Genomic DNA, 21,316 nt, shown 5'->3' on the forward strand with positions numbered 1-21,316 from the left:
AATGTATCCATGATAAACGCATAACATACGGATGGTAATCCATGTGTAATCCATTTTGACCCACTGATGTATAATTGGCGAGTCTGGTCCTGAATGTGGAAGTAGAGCATGCTGCTATTTTTACATGTAGATCATCGGTCCGTGTGCAAAAAAATTCAAGTAAACGGCCACACTGACTTGCATTAATCATTGTGCTGTCTGGATGTTATCAGTTTTGCACAGAAACAGCGTGCGGACGTTTAATGTGTCATCTGAACAAGCCCTAAAGCATCACATAGTAATTAGTAAATTTGACCATTTTCGGCGGTCCCATAGATCAAAGTGGTGCTGTGCATGCAGGACTTTGGCTTCCTTCAAACAAGGCAGCCCAGAACAATGTTCTCTGGATCAATGTGGGTACCAGCATCGGGACTCCCAGTTATCAGCAAGTTACAAGTTACCACCTATCATGTGGATAAGAGATAATTTACAATTATATTAACCGTTTGAACCGCAAAAATGTCCCCAAATTGCACTCATTTATCCAAATTGATCAAGGGCCATTGTGAAATAGCTTACCGTTTTGTAATGTTTGACATCTCCAGGTCAACTATGTATCATAATTAGTGATGAGCAAGTGTGCCTCATTAACCCTTTCAGCAAGCATGCTCGCTGAGTATTTTGGCATGCTCGGCGTTTCATTCATTGTTGCTGCACCTACAAGTGTTACGGCTGTTAGACAGCTGTGATACATGGAGAGATAGCTTGTTCATCAGGCTCTCTCTGCAAGTGTCACGGTTGTCTAGCAGCTGTGACACTTGCAGGCGTGGCGACAATGAATGAAATGCTGAGCACAGCAAAATACTCGGCGAGCACCCAAGCGTGCTCGCCGAAAGGATTAATGAGGCATACTCGCTCATCACTAATCATAATCCATATGTCTAAATATTGATGTGGGGGGGTCATGTCTGTACAGGGAATGCAGAAAATATGTGAGTGTATTTTAGAGGCACAAATTCAATAACTGAGGGAGAAAAGCTCCGACAAATATCAAACATTTCCAGACAACAGCATTCTAGACTAAATAAACAGGTCGCAAAGCATACAAATAAGAATATGTAGGCATCTGATGGATTTCATTTATTTTCCAGTTTAAGAGCATAGCAACAGAGTAGTGCAAAAATAATTCTTTTGTTACAAAACATTGTAAAAACTGTACAAAGAAAAGAGAAAAAAAAGAAACAAACTTTTGCTCAGCAAATCCCTCGACAATGGTCATTCACAAATGACAAGAGTACATTGCTTACCCTGCCCTCGCTTCCTCATGCAGATTATTACAGATTTGTTATAATCACTGTTGATAGATTGGTAATCAAGTACAGAATTACAGACATACAATCGTTTGGCATCAATGTAAAATTCTCAGCGTTAAAATACTAACACAATTTTAATTTTCAAAGAAAATGTAAAAAAAATTAGAGTCATATTTAAGAGGTGAAGACGTGCATCCAAAAAGAACATGACTAAGTATATGCCACAATTAAGTATTGTGATCCCATGGGAGCTCAGGCACCAGAAAGGAAAATGATGCGCTAAATCCAAGTGCTTTATGGAGATATATTTTCTATCATGTATTTTGAACCCCCTGTTAAAAAGAGAAGTTTTTTTTTCTTGTTGGACCCCTTGTCCAGTTTAGAATCTCCTATGGAATAATTCTTCATGGACAACCAACTACTAATATTTACTGGTATCATTTTATGTGCACTTTGCACCTTCTTTGGCCACTTTTCCACAACCACGTAGAAGCCACACAGAACCATGGCAGCTACAGGTATAGTTACCGCAAATACTAAAACGTGCCCATATTATGGCCACCTTACTATTTCCGACTTGTAGAATAGTTCCTAATTTGTCATATACCTGCACTGTTATATAGTATTAATAACCAAACATGAGTATATTGTATAAAATCCTGTAAGTGCATGTAATACTGCATTATATCCAGCACAATGATACACAAAAGCTGTAGTATCTCCTCTCCAGCTTTCTGTTCTAGTGCCATCAATACGGACATTCTCCATTTATGTAATATGGCTGTAAGGATCAATTCACACCTCTGCAACAGGAAAATTATTTTTTAACTGCAGAAATTTCTACAACAAATCTGCAGTGTGTGAATACAATCCCTAGTGAAAATCCGCCCTGGATAGTCTAATTCTAAATGATGGTTTAAATATTCCAAAGTCCTCACGTATATTTCCCTTCCTAAGATTGGGCCATGTCTTTATGGACTCTTCTTCAAGCCAAAACAAAGGAGAAGTGTGAATGGACACTTACTGGTTTTCCTCTTTGGACCTGATCCTAGCTATGACTAAGTAAATCTGCAAAGGGTGACCACAGCCAATTTTGTCTTGGCACTAATGTAACAGAAGTGGGAAAAAAAAGTGCTTGGCAGCGGTAAAGTCATGCATTTCCACATTACTATCTGCAATATTAAGCAAATATTTTTTAAATAAATTTAGGTGGAGGACAGTTGTGAACACATAAGAAATTCCATAGTAAAGACAATAGCCATTTCCTATACCCATGTTTGCCAATGAAGCTTCCTTTGGAAAGGGAAGTCCTGCACAGGTTCTCATTAGGATCTCTCACTCAAAAAGCCCCAAAGCATCAATATGACCTGCTGCTATAGTATGTACATCCCAACTGGAAAATCACATTAAAAAGGAATAATTGATGATCTACGAGAGGTCATCAATATGAGAACGATGGGGGTCCGACAACCAGCACCCACCTGGATCAGCAGTAATCTGATGTAAGGACGAAACACAGCAGCCCAGTACATTGTTAGTGGGGGTGCAGTGGAGTACTGCACTTTATCTCCCATTCACTTGAACGCCCGCCACTGCCGACTACTCCGGTCTCCCATTCACCTACAGATTACTCATTAAAGGGCTAAACAATTGATGACCTAAGAGACTTCAAGTGCCTATAAACATAGAAGCAAACTCAACCAAACCCACTTATTTTAGCAGGATCGTCTGACTATCTTATGTATATACTGAGGGCCTCCCAACTCTACCCTGACAGATGAAGTCGGGGGGGAAAGAGGAGAAGAATCGGACATATTGAATTTCCATGCCCAATCCTCACAGGATATTGCTGCCAACAGAACTGACTGCTAGTGACTTACTTCTCTCTCTCCATTGAAAATAAAGGAGAAGGAAGGAAGGGAAACAGCTGCCAGCCAAACTCACACAACAGAGATGAAGTGCTATTTACCACCAGAAACAATGGCCTCCCTTGGGAGTATTTCTATTGACATGCAAATCAGGGGCGGACATACCATTGGTGCAACCTGTGCAGCCGCACAGGGGCTCAAGATGCAAGGGGCACACACACCTCCAAAGCACATGGAATTATGCATCAGGATGAACTATTGGATGGCAAACGGTCCATATATTTTTCCTTCACAGAGGCCATTTTTTGTGACCGCCCCTGGTGCAAATCATTCATTTTTTAATAAAATATCAAATGTGTTATTTAAAGGGGCATTCCCTTCTCCAAGATCCTATCCCAATATGTAGTCGGTGTAACAAAAATAATATTAGCAAATACCTCCAATTAGAAATGTAATATAGTTTTTCTGATTCACTATGTGCAGGCATTGCAGGACCTTAGGTATCCATGGTTATGACAACTGATATAGTGACAGCTAGTTGCTAGGGGCAGTAACCATGGATACCTAAGGTCCTGCAATGCCCTGCACATGAGGAAAGAGACACAGCTAATGAGAAAAACTATACTACATTTCCAATTGGAGGTATTTGCTAATATTATTATTATTACATCTACTACATATTCAGATAGGATCTTGGAGATGGGAATATCCTTTTAACTAATAGTGTAAATTCTAAGCCATGAGAATATTTCATGTTTAAACATACTGGATGCAAATGAAATCTTTCAGTGAGGAAACTGAGGAATATTTGTATATTTCAGACCAAATGTAAGGGCCCGTAATCCTGACACAAATGCATACAATTGGGTCTTATGGTATTAGTATCCAGGAAGCCGGCAGTTCCTGCTTCCAACCCCTTTCTGTTCTCATCTTAACACACAGTGCTGGCAGCAAGGGCAGGAGAGCGACTAGCAGCCAGAACAACAGGATAAAAATGTATTGGCACCGCTACTACGTTTTCCTGATTAAGCCAGTCTTGGCAAGAGCAGCAACTATACTTCTCTCGTTTTCACATTACTCTGCCTCACAATAACAGCGGAAGAAGCAAACAATAAGATGGTGAAAAGACAGGAAAGATGCTCGGGTCTTTACAACAAAAAAATAAAAGGGAATTAAAAAAAAAAACCTCAAACTGAAATATGTTCTACTGAGGAGGGCCAAATCTGCCACTTGATTAAAAACAAGTAGGAGATCTTATTGGCGGCCATTCGGTATAGCATACACATTGACCGTCAAGGCGCTCAAACAAAGAAGCATACAATTCAGACTGAATAAAAGTAACTACATTTATATTTTAAAAAAAAAAAAACTTAATAAAACTGAGTAAATGTTTTTTTTTAAATATTAATACCCAAGTTCTACTTGGTAAAGAAGAAAAAAAAAGAAAAATATGCATTTAATATACAAGTCATTAAATAACTTTTCAGCTACCACAATGTCCAGCAACATATTGCTCAGCAATACTCATTGGATACCTTCAACAGTCAAAGAGCAAGGAAATACAAAAGTTGAATTTAATGAAAATATACCTAGAAAAAAAAAAAAGCTAAGAAATTAAATGACTTAAAAAAAAAAAATCTGATTAAATGCTCCTATCTGGCAGTGCAAAGTCATCAACGGAACAATGTGTTCAGGAAAAAATAAAGTCTTGTTACTAAGCAAAATAACCCACAAAACATTCAGCAGGTCAAAAAGTATTTACATCTTCAGGATATGTACATTGTTTTCCATCCCCAGTTTTACTGATAGTTACCTGCAGTAAAAGTAACTAAATGAAAATCCTCAGATACACTAACCATATCTGCTGAGCAACGTTACTTCAGGCCTCTACTTCTGAATACTGTCTGAATTAAATGAACTTTAATTCTCTAATAATCTCCTTCATTTATGAATAGAAATCTCAGTCTACATACTTAAAATATGTATAGAAATCATTTCGCTGATCAGCTGAAATTCCAACTACATGGGAAAAAAAATAAATGTAAAAATGATTTTTAAAAAAATGCGATATCTGTAAATTACATGGCTGACTGATTAAATAAAATGTGTGGTTAATAAAAAAAATTATTGCTAATTTAACAAAAAAAACTTTTGTATTTCCACAGAGAATGGTATAAAAAAATATAAAGAGTCTTGACACAGTTATTTGTAACCTAAACAAAAGTAACAGTATATTTTGTAGCCTAGACCATGGCCAATAAATGACTATACGAAGAAGACTGCCACAAAGGAAAAGTGCCACAGAGAGGAGATGCCACAAAGAGGTGGTGTCACAAAGAGGAGGTGCCACATAGAGGAAGTGCCACAAAGAGGAGGTGCCATAAAGAGGAAGTGTCCCAAAAGAAAAAGTGCCACAAAGAGGAGGTGTCACAAAGAAAAAGTGCCACAAAGAGGAGGTGTCACAAGGAAAAAGTGCCACAAAGAGGTGGTTGATACAGAAGAAGGCAACCATGAAGAACATTATACGCTTTTATGAAAAACAGCGAGTATTTGCACCTTTTGAGGACTGTGGTTATTCATTTATGTCAAACCATAAGGGGAAGCCAACAGTAGCACTTAGTTATTTATGTAGCTCTATAATATGCAAAATGTTGAATACACTCTTTACTAATCTATCATTTAGGCCCTATAGAAATGATCTATGGTCCAGAAGTTTCTGGATACTCCTTTCTATGTTAACCTTGGGTGACGTAAAGGTGACTAACATGGATTCCTGCATGTGGTGAAAACGCTGGGATCATAATGAATCCAATGATCTGTAAATAGTTACCTACTAAAAAAAACTTGTTAAGAGGTTATGGAAAATTGTCCTTGTCATAATTGCATTTTGTAATGTTCCCCCTTTCTGGATTTTGTAACAACTATAACTGTGCAGGATTTTTAAAGCAGGTCCAAGAAATGTTCAGACCCATGGAATAGATCTTAAATGCCATGTCTAGGTTGGTGTCCGGAATGTCTGACACTTGACAAATGGGTGCTGGCACCGGGGGCCATGTTATATAAACCAGTGAATAAGAGAATTTTTAAGTTTGTCTATGAGACATGCTGGGATTCATTTGTGCAAATACTGCGGTAATCCCAACTTCTAGACTCAAATCAATGACCTTCTTATATGCTTAACTCACATGTCAGCAAATAGCATTCCAATATAAAGCAATGCACTACGCAATCACCTTCAGAGGGTCAGAGGGCAAAACAACAATGATCCAATCTATGGCAAAACAGTGAAGCCATTGCTATTGGAGGCATGGTTTATTCCCTCTTGTCCATACTTGAGCCCAATTATTTGCTTTTGAGAACATGCAATATCTTTCTACATGCATCCTTAAAATACATATTCTTCAGTAAGTTGCAATACATTTATTTGAATCATTTTCTATGCTTTAGAAATGCATATATGTTCAGGCAATGTAGATTATAAAAACACTGCAGATAATTGTGCATGAATTACCCAATGTAATAAGAGCATTGGAATGTTAGATGCAGTGCACAATGCAGGGCGAGGAATGGTCATGCTCTCATGGGGAACTCACCATCATGCTCACATCGGTGTGGCCTCGCCATTACGCTCACATGGGGGGGGGGGGCTCACCATCATGCTCACATGGGGGGGAAACTCGCCATCATGCTCACATGGGGGGGGGGGGCTCGCCAGCATGCTCACATGGGGGGGGGAACTCGCCATCATGCTCACATGGGGGGGGGGGGCTCGCCAGCATGCTCACATGGGGGTGCTCGCCAGCATGCTCACATGGGGGTGTTTGCCAGCATGCTCACATGGGGGTGCTCGCCAGCATGCTCACATGGGGGTGCTCGCCAGCATGCTCGGCTGGAGTCCTCACTATCTCACTATCATGCTCATTAGTATAAAAGCCTTTCTTTTATATTTTAACAAACTAGACCTCTGCTAAAAATGCAATACATCATAGATGTACTTTTTGTTTTACCATCTGTTACATAATGTAAAAACTAGTACATTTTCATTCTCTTAAAAGTGGGTCGGCAACATATAAGTATACAGCTGCCAGAAGAACATTCAATTCTTTCCCCATTCAAAAGACAAAAGATCGTCTAAGTATCCCCCCAATGCCATCCAAAAAGACCAGGTGCCAAGTCTTCTGCCAGCAGATAGGCCATTTGCTTTAAGCTACAAAGAGAAATCGGTCATAGGCTTTCCATGCCAAGAATTATAGATTACTTTCAACACTTAGGTCTCTTCAGTTCTGTACAAAATGCATTAATGTAATTTACAAATATAAAAAGTCGACTTGACTGGAAAAAAGGAAAAAAAATTGTGTATAAATATCTTTGAAGTAGATCTTCCTATAAATACCATAATAGTTCAAATTAAAAAAAGATAGAAATTTCCATTAGATCAGATATTCCACCAATTCCCCATCTGTAAGATCTTGGCTCATGGACGGAATAGGATTTTTTCGATCCAAGGTGTTGGACTGAAAAACTGCATCTATAGGGAAGAAAATAAAATTACTGTCAATAGTAAATTAGGATACCAATGGCAAATAATTCAAAACTGGTACTGAAACCATCTGAAGTCTGGAGGAATTCAGATTACTGGATGCAAGAAGCAGAAGACTTTAAAAAAGACAAAATCGCATAATCTGTAGACATCAGTCATTTCTGGATTGACACAAACCTGTTTTCTCAGAGTTGTACATAGGGCTAGGAGTGGCCAGCCTCCCCGGTCCTGGAGATGCGCTCACTGAAGGGGCTTTGCTTTGCTCATTATTTCGATCTGTCTGTGTGCAGCAATCTCTGCTACCAGTCTTTGAATGTCCAGAAAGTTGTGGTGTGGATGGAAGTACGGGAGAAGGAGTGGATGAGATGGACTCTGCACGATATTCTGTCCCTAGCAGCACACCTACAAAAGAATAAATATATATAAGAAATAGCATAAAACATTATATATAATTACACACCCTTTGCTTTTTCCATTATGAATTATAATTTTGCCATACCTAAGAAAACAATTCTAGACCTAAAAACTCAAAAGTTCAAAGTGAATATGTATTTTTATAGAGACTAATCACTAAACATCTTTCTTTAAAAAATACTCAAAAAACACCTACATAAAACTAAAATTTGTTGGCAGTATTACTAACGATGCCATTCATAGAGGAGCGCGAGATGGATAACAGTATGAAATACACAAAGCATGGGCACGACAGAGAAACCTTCCGCAGCACATGACATGGAGAAACCTTCCGCAACACATGACATGGAGAAACCTCCCGCAACACATGACATGGAGAAACCTTCCGCAACACATGACATGGAGAAACCTTCTGCAACACATGACATGGAGAAACCTTCTGCAACACATGACATGGAGAAACCTTCTGCAACACATGACATGGAGAAACCTTCTGCAACACATGACATGGAGAAACCTTCTGCAACACATGACATGGAGAAACCTTCTGCAACACATGACATGAATAAAACTTCTGCAACATATGACATGGATAAACCTTCTGCAGCACATGACATGGAGAAACCTTCTGCAACACATAACAAGGATAAAACTTCTGCAGCACATAACATGGATAAACCTTCTGCAGCACATAACATGGAGAAACCTTCTGCAACACATAACACGGAGAAACCTTTTGCAGTGCATATACTGGATCACGTTTATTGATAATGTATATAGTACTGAATCATACCCAAACTGCCTTTCCAGCTTTTGTCCTCTCGCTTTTCCTCCAGGATGGGTGTGCTGCTGAGTGTAGATGAGTGAGAGAGTAGTCCAGAGCTGGCATTGGAGATAGACATTAGAGACTTTGATGGGCGCATTGTAGATGGTTGATCTGTCTTGTTGGGATCTTTACGAGAACGTTGTTGAAGCACCTTAATCATAGCGTCTTTCTCAATTATCTGAGCATGAAGTGTCTTTATCCTGGCACAGATAAAAGATAGAGACATCTTTACATTTAAACTTCGATCTATTACATTTTGCAAGTCACTATAGCCTGATCATGCTATCAGCAGGGCTTTGGATAGCGCAGCACGCTAGGCTACTCTAGCCGTCATAACGTTAAATCTCAACTGAACCCTGAAGATCTTATTCTAACAGGTGTGCCACCTGCTGCTCAGAAATGCTGCAAGGCGGATTCACCTCAGCGTCATCACTTTCGCTGTCCTGTCAGTCCACTGTCAGCCAAACAAAGATAAAATTGTGGATTCTCGAGGGAATCAGATAATGATATCTTCCACTGGCGTACCTAGTTCAGTTTGCTGGTTCACTGGATGAACTCATCTTATTTTAGAAATCTCCCAACAATCAGTAGAAAGGAGCAGTTATGTGCCAGTTTACATTTACAGTATGTGACCCATTTTCCCTGAATAGTCAGGTTTAGCGTAGATTATTTTTTTTGCGGCAAATTGGAATGTTAAAAAAACATCAGCTACATCAGTCACCTACTGGCCTCGGAAAGACCAATGTTTCATGAGAATTATGAAACCAAAAAGGTATTCATGACACCTTAGATCTCACCTTCCCTCCATATCTACACATCTTCTGTTGGCTAAAAGTATCTCTTCTTCTTCCTTCTGGATACGGGCCTCCAGGGTGATATCAAAGCTTGAACTGGGAGAATGGCTTATTGAGCTGGTGTCCCTGGAATAAGATATGTAAATAGCACAGAAGTTAGTTCCCAAGTCAGGACACAAGTAAAATAAGTCATGGTAAATACAAAAGGCATTTCTTAGCTCTTATGACACTTAAAGAGTGACTGCACTTTCAGAAAACTTTTTACATATCAGAGACATGTCAGAAGCGTTGAATGGTGGAGGTTTGGCTGCTGCGGGAAAAGTCTAGCAATGCTCTCCGCAGAGACTGAAGAGGGGCTCAAGAAAAAGTTTATGAGCCAGTCCTTCGTCAGAACAGTGCTCGGTGGATTGATTCTGCTCCCTGTTTTAGCAGTGGCAAGATCAGCAACCAAAACTCCTAAAATGTCAAAAGTTTTGTGAAAATGTAGTTATACTTTAAGGGCACACTCACATGAGCGTATAACTCAGACGAGTGCTATCCGATAATTTATTGATTAGTACTCAGACCAATGTTACACTATGGGGCAGTGCAGATCAGCGTTTTTTTTCCTCATGCCGATTGCAGCATGCTGCCAGTGACTTCACAAATCGGATCACGTGGACCCATACAAGTCTATGGGTGTGTGTAAAACATCGGACAGCACTCGGATATCATCTGAGTGTCGTCCGATTTACATGGACACAGACAATGGAAAAGATGGCGAAATTAAGTTCTCCGTCTTCTCCACACCTGTGATACGATTCTCTCACTTTGATCAAACTCGGATCAGATGTCATTACCATCATCAATCCTATTCTCGGAAAAAAAGAATCAACGCTAGTGTGAGCAAGCCCTAAGTGTAAGTGTAGCAATGCCTTACACAACATAGTACATGGATAAAATAATCCATCAGGCTATGGAGTAGAGGGGGGTGAAATGAACGCCTTTTTTATGAAGTGATGCTCGCATACTTCAGAAGATGACAAATAAGTGATATCCAAGTAAGCTTAAACAAGAAGAAATCGGAACGCAGTAGTAGACTGCATCTGGATGTCTGCCTCTCGTAGGCGCATACGTCCAAAAATGATGCACAGCAAAGCACACGTTCAGTCTGCCAGCACCATTATAGTCAATAGCTCCATCGGCACATACTTCCGAAAGCAGTTTTGCGGGGGGGGGGGGGGGGGGGGTTCGTAAGTAAGCCGTGACGGGAGCCACTTAATGGGTGCTTAAACCCTTAGGTGACAGTCACTATAGAATTGACTAGTATTTATGAACATTTTGCAAGTATGGTACCTTGCAGAACGTTCGGCAGGAGCACACACACAGTTAAGTAATTTGCTTACGCTGGCTCAGGACCCAGATATGCAGTTTTACAACTTTCAGCTCTTCAAACAGCCATGTCCCTGAAATAACTAGTAAATTCCAACACAGAGTCCTGAGAAGAGTACACCAGCAGATAAGATAAGGGCAGAATGCACAGCTCAGAGAGCTGTCTATAGGGTCTAGGCTGTTTTTTCACCACATCAGCACATACTTGGATTTGCAGGCTGACAATTAAGTAACCTACACTGGGAGAATAACAATCTCCTTTATAGTGAAAAGTGAAGAGTAAAATTTTACCCAAAACAAGGAAAATGCAACTTTGAGCAACATGTCCAGTTGTGCCCATCTCTAGTTAATCCCCAATTTATAATTAAGATATAACAAATCTAATCTTTCCACTTTAAACTACATTAAAAGTTTTCCGCTTCAACATTGAGTTCTTCATTAAATCTGGTTGTACAGCAGCAGAAAAAAAGTATGGCTAAGGTTACACAAAAAGGTTAAGGAAGTGAACTGATTAACTTAAAGGGGTTGTCCAGGACCATTTATTTTTTTTTTTACTATGGGTCTAAAAACTAACAGGCAGGGAGTTGTTAACAGAAGGCACTACCTGCCTGCTGTACCCAAAAGGTCACCGACCACTCCTCCCGGTGATTCAGCGGCTTCACGTCCTTTTCCAAGCAGCTCTGTCGATGGGGCGTGACTGCAGACGTCATGCTGATTGACAGCAGACTGCAGTTCGGCAGCGGAGAGCCAGCTGTCAATCAGCATGATGTCAGGAGTCACACTACATCAACAGAGCAGAGCGGAGGAGAAGCCGCTGCTCCGCTGACGTGACATCAGTAGAAGCCACTGAACTGTCCGCAAGAGCAGTCTGTGAGCGCTGCGTGCTAGCAGAAATCAGCACCAGACATGAAAGGCAGGTAGTCAGCAACTACCAGCCTGTTAGTTCTTAGGCCCGTAGTAAAAAAAATAAATAGTCCTGGATAAATCCTTTACAGGGAATCTGTCATTTCAGAAACGGTATTTACCTACAGATATAGTGGCAATCTGCAGGTACATAGCGTTAAAATCATTCCTGTCTGTCTTACTGGAGCAGCTACATTAAGGAGAAAATGCACTTATTTCCTCCCTGCGGCCGCTCGCTTCTAGTCACAGGGGTCTGTTACAGTGACCATTCACTTTCTGGTAAGTAGTGGCGGTAACTGCTTCCCAACACTTTGATTGACAGCCTATTCTGCACACACATACAAGCTGCAGAGTGGGCTGTCAATCAATATATCGAGGAGTGAGTATAGCCGCAGCTTACCGTATAGTGAATTGTTACTAATAGCCCCCTGCACTCCCCCTATGACTAAGAGTGAGCGGCCACAGGGAGGATATAAGTTCATTTTCTCCCTGTAGCTGCACTTCCAGTAAGGCAAGCAGGCAAGATTTTACCACTATTTGCCTGAAAATTACTACTATATCTGCAAGTAAATAGCATACAGGTTCCATTGAAAAAAATAAAAAATAAAAATTAAAATTAACAATATGTCCAAAAAATATCACTCAGTCACCTCTGAGCAGCCACAGTGGCAGCAGCATCCAGTGCGAACTGTCTCATTACGCTCTCCTCCAAGTACTTCTGCTCCCACTTGGTCATGTCCGCCTCCAGAGCCAGCACCCTCTCCTCTTTCTCTCGGAGAAGCTCCATTAGGGCGGCAGCATTATACTCAGAAACACTGGTGGATTGAGTATTTCCTTGGCGCTGTAACAAATATGAACTTGGGTAAGTTTGACTTAATATTGACGACAGGACACTATAGCTTCCGTAGTTGTGCAGCATCTTCAGCCATATAGGTGTCAATATTACATAAAGCTACAAAAACTATGCTTCATCCAATGCCAAATAATCTCATAGGTATTGAAAGGTTTACTGTATGACATGTACAAAAATCTCTTTTCCCTGGATCAGCCAATTTATATCAATGTAATAATGTCAAATAATTGAAGAAAAGACAGGGAGGAGTCAGATTACAGATGTGTAGGGTCTCCAGCGTTGGATAATTCCCACATGCAGATGTGCCAGAGCAGCACTTAAAAACAATCATGGTATCAGTAAGGCATTATGCCGAAAAGCATAGGTTTGCCAACAATTTCCTTGTACATTTGATCTCTCCGAGACATACGATCGATTTTTAATCATGATAAAAAAGATACAAGTTTTTAGTCTACAGTTTTCCCAGTTGGATTCCTTCCCCCCCCCCCCCCCCCCCCAAGTCATTTAAATAATTCAGCCCCTACAGGAGGGATACAACATTGGTGAGGTTCTGGAGAACTGGACACGTCTAAAAGTATTTCTAAAATTACTCTATTCATTTTCGGTACTTGGTCCCAGATGGATACAGTTTTGGCAATTCTGTATCTATTTATCATAGAAGCCATGATCTTGTGACACTAACATTAACTAATAGAAGAATATGGGGCGTACAGAAAGCTCTAACATTGCTAACGCTTTCAGCATCATGAAGACTAAATAGATGTCAGGAAACAGGTCATCCAGCAATGCATGCAGGCTTGCGGACCAGAGAGTGTATGCAAAAGGGTAAAATTTGTAGGGCAGCATGGTGGCTCAGTGGTTAGCACTGTAGTTTTGTAGTTCTGGGGTCAATCCCACTAAGGACACCATCCGCAAGGAGTTTGTATGTTCTCCTCGTATTTGTGTGGTTTTCCTCCAGGTTCTCCGGTTTCCACCCAAAGACATTATGATAGGGAATTCAGATTGGGAGTCCCACTGGGGACAGTGATGATGATGATGTCTGTAAAGCGCTATGGAAGTAATGGTGCTATATAAATGAGTAAAAATAAAAATAAATAAAATCTAGCACCAGAGAAGAGGTTCAATAAATCCACAACTTTATTTATTCAGGTTAAAAATATGCCTTAAATACACTACTCAACAGCAGCCCGACGCATAGTCCTAGGGACCAAGGCCAACGCATTTCGTGTGAGCACACCCTTAGCCCTAATACCTTTAGAATTTTTGACCTGACTAAACAGATGAAACTTCTCGCTCAGATTTGATCTGAAGTTAATGGAAGACTTTAAAGGGGCTGGCCACCTACATGTCAGACCCAATTTCTCCTTATTTCTTACAGCTGTAGCCTTTCTTTCTTTTTAGCCTCCATTCTGCCCAATGTGTAAAACAGTAGATACTCGTGACTACCATGATTTACCCAGCCACATTCTTTTTTATGTATGCACTGATCGTTCAGTGCACGTCCAGATAAAGCAACATTATGCTGCCTTTATCTGCACCCGAGCTGAACATTTAGCTCCAGCACAAAAACGGATGAAAACAGGGAAGAGATGGAATAAATCACATAATCTTGGGAGCCATGAGTGTCTTCTCCTTATACATTGATGCAATGGAAGGCATGGAATGGGTGATGCATTAAGAAATGGGGGGTAAGGGTCTACCATGAGAGTACACACAAGTTTAGGACAACATTGCAAATAGTCAACTCCTTTAAATGACCACGAGGTGGGCTCCCAGTTTGACCAAAGTGACTCTTAACGTTAAATAGGATGCACACAGTAAAATATAAAGCAGCATTCAGTAGACATAGTTGTATAATGTACGGGAGTGCAGAACAATGGAGCATTGATGGAGATAAGAGACGCGCCACATGTTAGCATACAAGACACTGGGAGCTCAGCTGACAAGTCCAGTCCTTGAAGAAGCAGCTTGAGGGGAGCAGGATTAGGTTTTCCTTCTGGACACAACACACAAACAAGGCGATTGTTGTGCTGGCGCTCTGCAGGAGCTGCTGACCACAGTTCACCCTTGCTAGTTTTTGCAGGACTCTTGGAAGGCTGGGGGTTTGCAATGACCTGACTGTGCAAATAATTTAGTAGTAATGTGCACACGCAGCACTTTGCTCTGGCCAAAGAAAGAACTAAATTTATACAGGCTATTTCTGGGGCGTCTGTCGGTCTGCTATATGAAGACCAATGTATATTTAATGTGCATGTGGATTATGATAATAACATAATACAAAGGGAAACATTTAGAAAAGCTGAACAAAAACACAAACAATTAAAAAGCTAAACAGTGGCATTCAGCATCACATTTCTGAAAACCGATAACACAGCTCATGCACGTCACACAGCTTTACTAAACAGAATCCAGATATCCTGCACCAATGGCTTACTGCGAGTGCATCAAAAAACAAGGATATGTAGGATTCATCTCACGGCACAATACTTACACAGTACTTGGGAAGAGTGGTGGAGTAATGGATACACATAGCTGTTTTGGTATAATACAGTGTGGGCCATTTATATGGATACACCTAAAGTAAAAGGGAATGGTTGGTGATATCAACTTACTGTTTGTGGCACATTAGTATATGGGAGGGGGAAAACTTTTCCAGATGTGTTCAAAGTGCTGCCCATTGTGTTGGATTGTCAATGCAACCCTCTTCTCCCACTCTTGACACACTGATAGCAACACCGCAGAAGAAATGCTAGCACAGGCTTCCAGTATCCGTTGTTTCAGATGCATCTTGATGGTATGGTGTGGTATATGGGGTACAAAGATAGTGGGGCCATTCTTCATCAATGGAAACCTCAATGCCACTGGATATCTAAAATTGCTACATGATGATGTGTTGCCCTCTTTATGCACTGAAGTTGGCACGTTCCCTGAGTTTTTCCAACAAGATGGTCCACCACCACATTATGGGTGTCAGGTCCGAGCATTCCTACATGAACAGTTTCCTAGAAAGAGGATAGGTCGTCGTGGGCCAGTTGAATGGCCACCAAAATCTCCCGATCTGACCCCCTTAGACTTTTATCTTTGGGGTCATCTGAAGGCAATTGTCTATGCTGTGAAGATACGAGATGTGCAGCATCAGAAACAATGGATACTGGAAGCCTGTGCAGCACTTTGAACCCATTTTATAAGTGGTCATAAATTTGTAAAAAAAAACTCATGAAAGAATACAGTTACGTTAAAACCAAGCACACCATTGTTTTTCTTATGAAATTCTCAATAAGTATGATGTGTCACATGACCCTCTTCCCACTGAAAAAAATAAAGTTGGATCCAAAATGGCCGACTTCAAAATGGCCGCCATGGTCACCACCCATCTGGAAAAGTTTTCCCCCTCCCATATACTAATGTGCCACAAACAGGAAGCTGATATCACCAACCATTCCCATTTAATTTAGGTGTATCCATATAAATGGCCCACCCTGTAGTTTTGGCATTTTGGCGTCACTGACTCTAAAAGCTAATCAGTTATCTCATTACCATTAGCCTTCTGTGTGTGACTTTAAAGCAATTATCCCCTATCTACTACTCGGACAACCCTTTCTTAAATGTTATTCTCCCCAGTGTAAAATTTAAAAAAAATAACGCCAATGAGATACTCACCTGCTGCACCGGCACCATTCCAGCACTGTCAGTAATTGACATTGTTAAGTCATGTGAAGGCTGCAGACAATCAGCGGCCGTTAAAGTGCTGCAGTTCTCACACTTCCATTGGACATCTGAGTTTCATCTGAGGGACGTCTGAGCGGTGCAGCCCATTAGAGACCACTGATTGTCTGCAGTGGTCACGCAGCATAACATGAGAGACAGGAGGTAGGGGCCAATATCACTGGGACAGCAACGGGGGAAGGAGGTATACTTCTTATTTTACTGTGGGGAATACAGCATTTAAGAAGGGGCTCTCCGAACAATGGACCCCTTAAAGAGACCATATATTAGCACTGAAGTTATAAAAAATAAATGTATCTCTCTATATCTGGTGCAACTTTATTATATGTGTATATACACACACACCAGTATATGAGGAAATGAAGTTGCTCCAGTCTTCTAAAGTATGGGTGCGGTCCTCCAAATCCACTGGCAAACAGAAAATAATAGTATATAGAGGAAAAACTCATACCTCGAGCCGGACTGACGGCATGGAATAAACGTTTTCACGCTTTTTGCCATGTCTAGAGTGTGTATGTGTCTATATCTATATCTATATGCATGCATGTGTGTTTTTACATATATAATGAGTATACTGTCCACAAAAGCATTGTTTCCAATGGAGGTGCTTTGTGTGAAGGTTAAATATACCCTGTAAATGAGTGATGTTCACAATAGAAATGCAGCGTAATGAAAAGACGTAGAGCAGTTATCAAAGGCAAAATGGAAAGCAAAATTGTTCCTGCTGAACCAGGGAAAAGCGAGATACAAAATATCACAATCCCACTGGAAAATTTCTGTAATGACAACAATTTGCATTAACTGAACTATTTCAATTTTTTTTAAATAAAAAAAAAAAAAGAATTGGATAACAAGACTCTAACGTGAAGTGAAATGGTAGTACCTGCTGCATTCGTAGAGATTCCAGTTCTCTTTCCAGCCTGGTGCGCAGTCGATGTTCCAGTTGTTCTCGCTTCTCGCAGGCCGCCTGGAGCTGAGCCAGGGCCTGCTGCATCTTTTCTACTTTGTCAACATAAACCTGCTTCTTCTTCAGCTAGAAATGAGATGAGAAGTGTGCTGTTAACAAAAGTCCCTTTGTAAGGTTCAGGAGTCTACATAAATGGCCGTCGGCCAGTGATTTCTTTACTCTGGACTACGTGATGGTACAATTTCTATATTCCCCCTTACTTTGCAGTTTACATTTACATAAAAAAAAAGAAAGGGCACAGACCTTTTATGTAAATTCAGAAATGAAAAAAAAAGCTACTTTTTTCCAATGGAAAAGACAGAGATTAATCTCTACTGTTGGTTGTGAAAACTAATGGCTGAATTCTGACCATGTGATTGTTATCGGAGCAGCCATAATGCAGGACAGGATTGGAACAAAAATACAGGAGACTCAAAATCCAAACAAAGTTCCAAATCTGGACATAACGCTATGAATAAACGTGTCCTAAGCTGTCAAGCAAACATTCGTTGGGCTGAAAGCTCTCACGCCTGACTTCCCTTTACACAAATGATAACGGTTTTGGGGTTTTTTTCAATGGGGAGAGAGGAAAAAGCAATTGCCAGACAGCTCTTGTTTTAATTTAAACATTATTGTAATCTTACTATTATCAGGAAAGCGTAAAAGCCCCCATGTACATTATCGTTCGAACCCGCCAACCTTGCTCTTGTGTATGTAAGAGTCGGGAATAATACTTGTTGGTTATGTACAGTGGCTCAGTGGGTAGCACTGTAGCTTTGCAGCACTGGGGTCCTGGGTTCAAATCCCATCAAGGACAATATCTGTTCTCCTGTTATTTCCCACACTCCAAAGACATACTGATAGGGGAGTCTAGATTGTGAGCCCCAATGGGGACAGTGATGATGATGTCTGTGAAGCGCTGGGGAATATGACAGCACTATATAAGTAAGCATAATAAATAATAAAATAAAGCGATCGGCTTAACCAATATTCAGCTGTCCGCTAGCTCTTGTGTATCGGGGGGCTTTAGGAAGCCTCAAAACATATTACATGGTCCGCTGATATAGGCAAGTTCAGCCAACTTGAGTTTAATGTGTATGGGGAAGACAATGAACTGTATCCAGCCGCAGTCTACGCTGTCAGCATAGATCTGTCTCCTAAAGGAAGTGGAGTCTAAACCCGCTGGTTGGAAAGGTCTTTGGATGACTAGATATTCCCCATCCTATAACTGGCAGAACAGGTGAGTGAGAATATCACTTAGGAGACCTGTCCTTACCTGCTTGTATGGGAGGCTGAGCAGCTCTATACCAGTTTGGTCACATTTCAAAGAGATGAGAATTTTCCTTAACCACTTTATGTCCATGACGTAACACAAATCCAAATAGACACTTTTCAGAGTTTAATTACTCTTACAAAGAGAGAAGCATACAATTCAAAGTATAAAAAACTGTTCCCAGTTCATTACCATGCACCCCCCCCCATACTGGGCTAAAACAAGACCACTCCTAATTTTATTACCTTGGGAAACAGAATCAGCATTTATACAAAAAATTGCATGTAAGTTATATTCTGCTTTGTTCTTTGATAATCGTTGTTAGGATTTTTCAAGCAAGATATTTGGAATACAGTACACTTATAAGCCAAGGAAAGAGCTGAATGTACAGCGTCATGCAGGAATAGGCAGCGATGTGCCCACATTATGTTCTCCTGCCTTTTATGGTCCAGTTCTAGTATGTAAAGCATCCAGTATATCCCGAGCCCTTGCCAAGCAAAGTCTCTTTGAGTATGCACTTGACAGAACTATGAGAGGAATCCCCTCTGTTTATGCTTGCTGCTCAGGATACCGCTTATGGTATAAGGTTGGCCGGAGATGCCGGTCCATCACAGAGTCATAATTGTCATCACACTTGAGCAAAACACAAAAGATGGCCAAGAACATGCCACAGAACTATGACTTTTAGCCCTAACACTTAATGATATATTGACGTGCATGAATATGTATGGCGGCTTCTCTGTAGGATCTTTGTGATACTAAATCCCACTCACCTTCTGCATTATTCCAGTTAGCTAGCAGGGGTGCCATATAAACACTAGACATGCCAGGCATTGCACTACAGCTATTCAGGGTTGCTTACATTATTGCTTTGTATATTAAGACAAACGCTGGCCTAATTTGTCCTAGTGAACATTAATTCACGCCTACAATATTTATTACTGTGTGCAATATCCTAATCGCTCTAAATTATGACATGATGCAAAACGGTTCATCATTACTTATTATGTAGTTCAATACGGAGTAAAGTATTATTGACAAGTATTCTGACTTTTTTATTTGATTTTTCAATTTTAACTCTATTAAAAAGGGATTAGGTGTTTGCTTCATGTGGACGCTGGAGGCATGCAGCAGTGTGGGTTGTCCCACCGGTCTTGCAGCCGGATCAACAACGTTCTTCTCCTTGTGGAATGTTACAAAGTGTCTGATGAGTTCCAGACCGTAAAACAAGAAAATTTATAAAAAAAAAAAATCCATCTTCATTTACTAAAAAATTCCTTTCTCAGACACTTCCCAGACTCCCAGCAGAGTAGACGGCATTTCTAGTCTAGCTTTAGAATGAAATGGGTAAATGCGGCAGTAAAAAAGTCAAGCCTGGCAATCTGTGCATCATTACAAGCCGGGAGCTGACAGTTTTGGGAATGTTGAGCCACTTACGGAAGCACGAGTGGTAAAACTCTGGTGGAATGTGTGGAGTGAGGAGAAGCAGGGTTTTTACTAATCAGCAGCCAACATTTAAAATCTTTATGAAGATGATTAAAAGGTGGCCAAAACCATATTTGTCAGCCTTGCAAACTTATTTTCTCATCTTTTTAGAAAATAACGTGGTCTCAAAAAACATATGAAGTATATTATCAATTGCTTATATAAAGTTCATAGAATATTTTTGCAAAAAAAAAACCAAACAATTTTCACTTAACACAGACTTGTTCGGAAACCTAGACTTCAATGGTTGCACCTCAGACTAAGATTTAACCAATCGCATGTGCTGTAAATTAATGATGCCTGCTGATCAGCTTCATATGATTGGCCAAGTGTGTCTAGAACGAAAACTTACACTAAAAAGAATGGAGGAAAGAGCTGTTCCACAATTACAGTGAAAAGAGACATTAAAGGGTTCACCCAGGATTTTTTTTCTATATGCCTCAAGCTGCTTAAAATAATAAAAGAAATAAAACGCACTTTACTTTATCCCCTGCAGTTTACGCTCTGGCACTCACCTATATCCAATAGTCTTTGCTTCTTAGTTCCATCCTCAACATACAGGAAATTTCCAGAAATGCCCGATCAGCCAATCAATGGTCAAAATGGGAACTTCCTAAAGCACTGATTGGCTAAGCAGGCATTTACAACCATTTCCTGTGTGCCGCAGATGGGACCGGGAAGCAGAGACCTAAAACGGATCAAGAGGGTGAATGTTGTTTCCTTTAAGGCTGGAACACACTTGAACCCTTCACACCTGAGCTATTTTTTTTTCTTTCTATTTTTGTTTCTTTCTACCTTTCTTCCAAAAACCATATTCTTGTGTCAACATAGACATAGGAGGTCTTGTTTTTCGCAGGATGAGTTGCAGTTTTGAATGACACTATTCACTTTACTATCCATTGTACTGATAAATAGAGTAAAAAGTTCTGGAATTCCATCATTGTTCTTTGGGTTTTCTTTTTATAGTGTTTTTGTGCAATGAATACCAAACCAAAAACATTTGGTTGTGTCACCATTTTGCATAA

The 21,316-nt window shown here is 40.4% G+C and overlaps 1 protein-coding gene across 2 annotated transcripts in view; it reads right to left on the reverse strand.

Annotated features, from left to right (window-relative positions):
- Positions 1–6,917: 6,917 nt before the first annotated feature.
- The window catches only part of AMOT (angiomotin), a 69,352-nt gene continuing 54,953 nt past the window's right edge, over positions 6,918–21,316 (reverse strand). The window contains exons 8-13 of one of the 2 annotated variants that reach the window (XM_073641144.1): positions 17,471–17,620; positions 12,659–12,849; positions 9,738–9,860; positions 8,908–9,140; positions 7,878–8,102; positions 6,918–7,688 (exon numbers count right to left, since the gene is read on the reverse strand). In XM_073641144.1, the coding sequence (XP_073497245.1) occupies positions 7,591–7,688; positions 7,878–8,102; positions 8,908–9,140; positions 9,738–9,860; positions 12,659–12,849; positions 17,471–17,620 (1,020 nt within the window). In that variant the 3' untranslated portion in view covers positions 6,918–7,590. The remainder of the gene's footprint in view (positions 7,689–7,877; positions 8,103–8,907; positions 9,141–9,737; positions 9,861–12,658; positions 12,850–17,470; positions 17,621–21,316) is intronic. The other variant, XM_073641145.1, reaches the window with a different exon arrangement.

The sequence above is a fragment of the Phyllobates terribilis genome, unplaced genomic scaffold (genome assembly GCF_046119375.1).
Source record: "Phyllobates terribilis strain yellow unplaced genomic scaffold, ASM4611937v1 Scaffold_7__3_contigs__length_470593459, whole genome shotgun sequence".
Lineage (NCBI taxonomy): Eukaryota > Metazoa > Chordata > Amphibia > Anura > Dendrobatidae > Phyllobates > Phyllobates terribilis.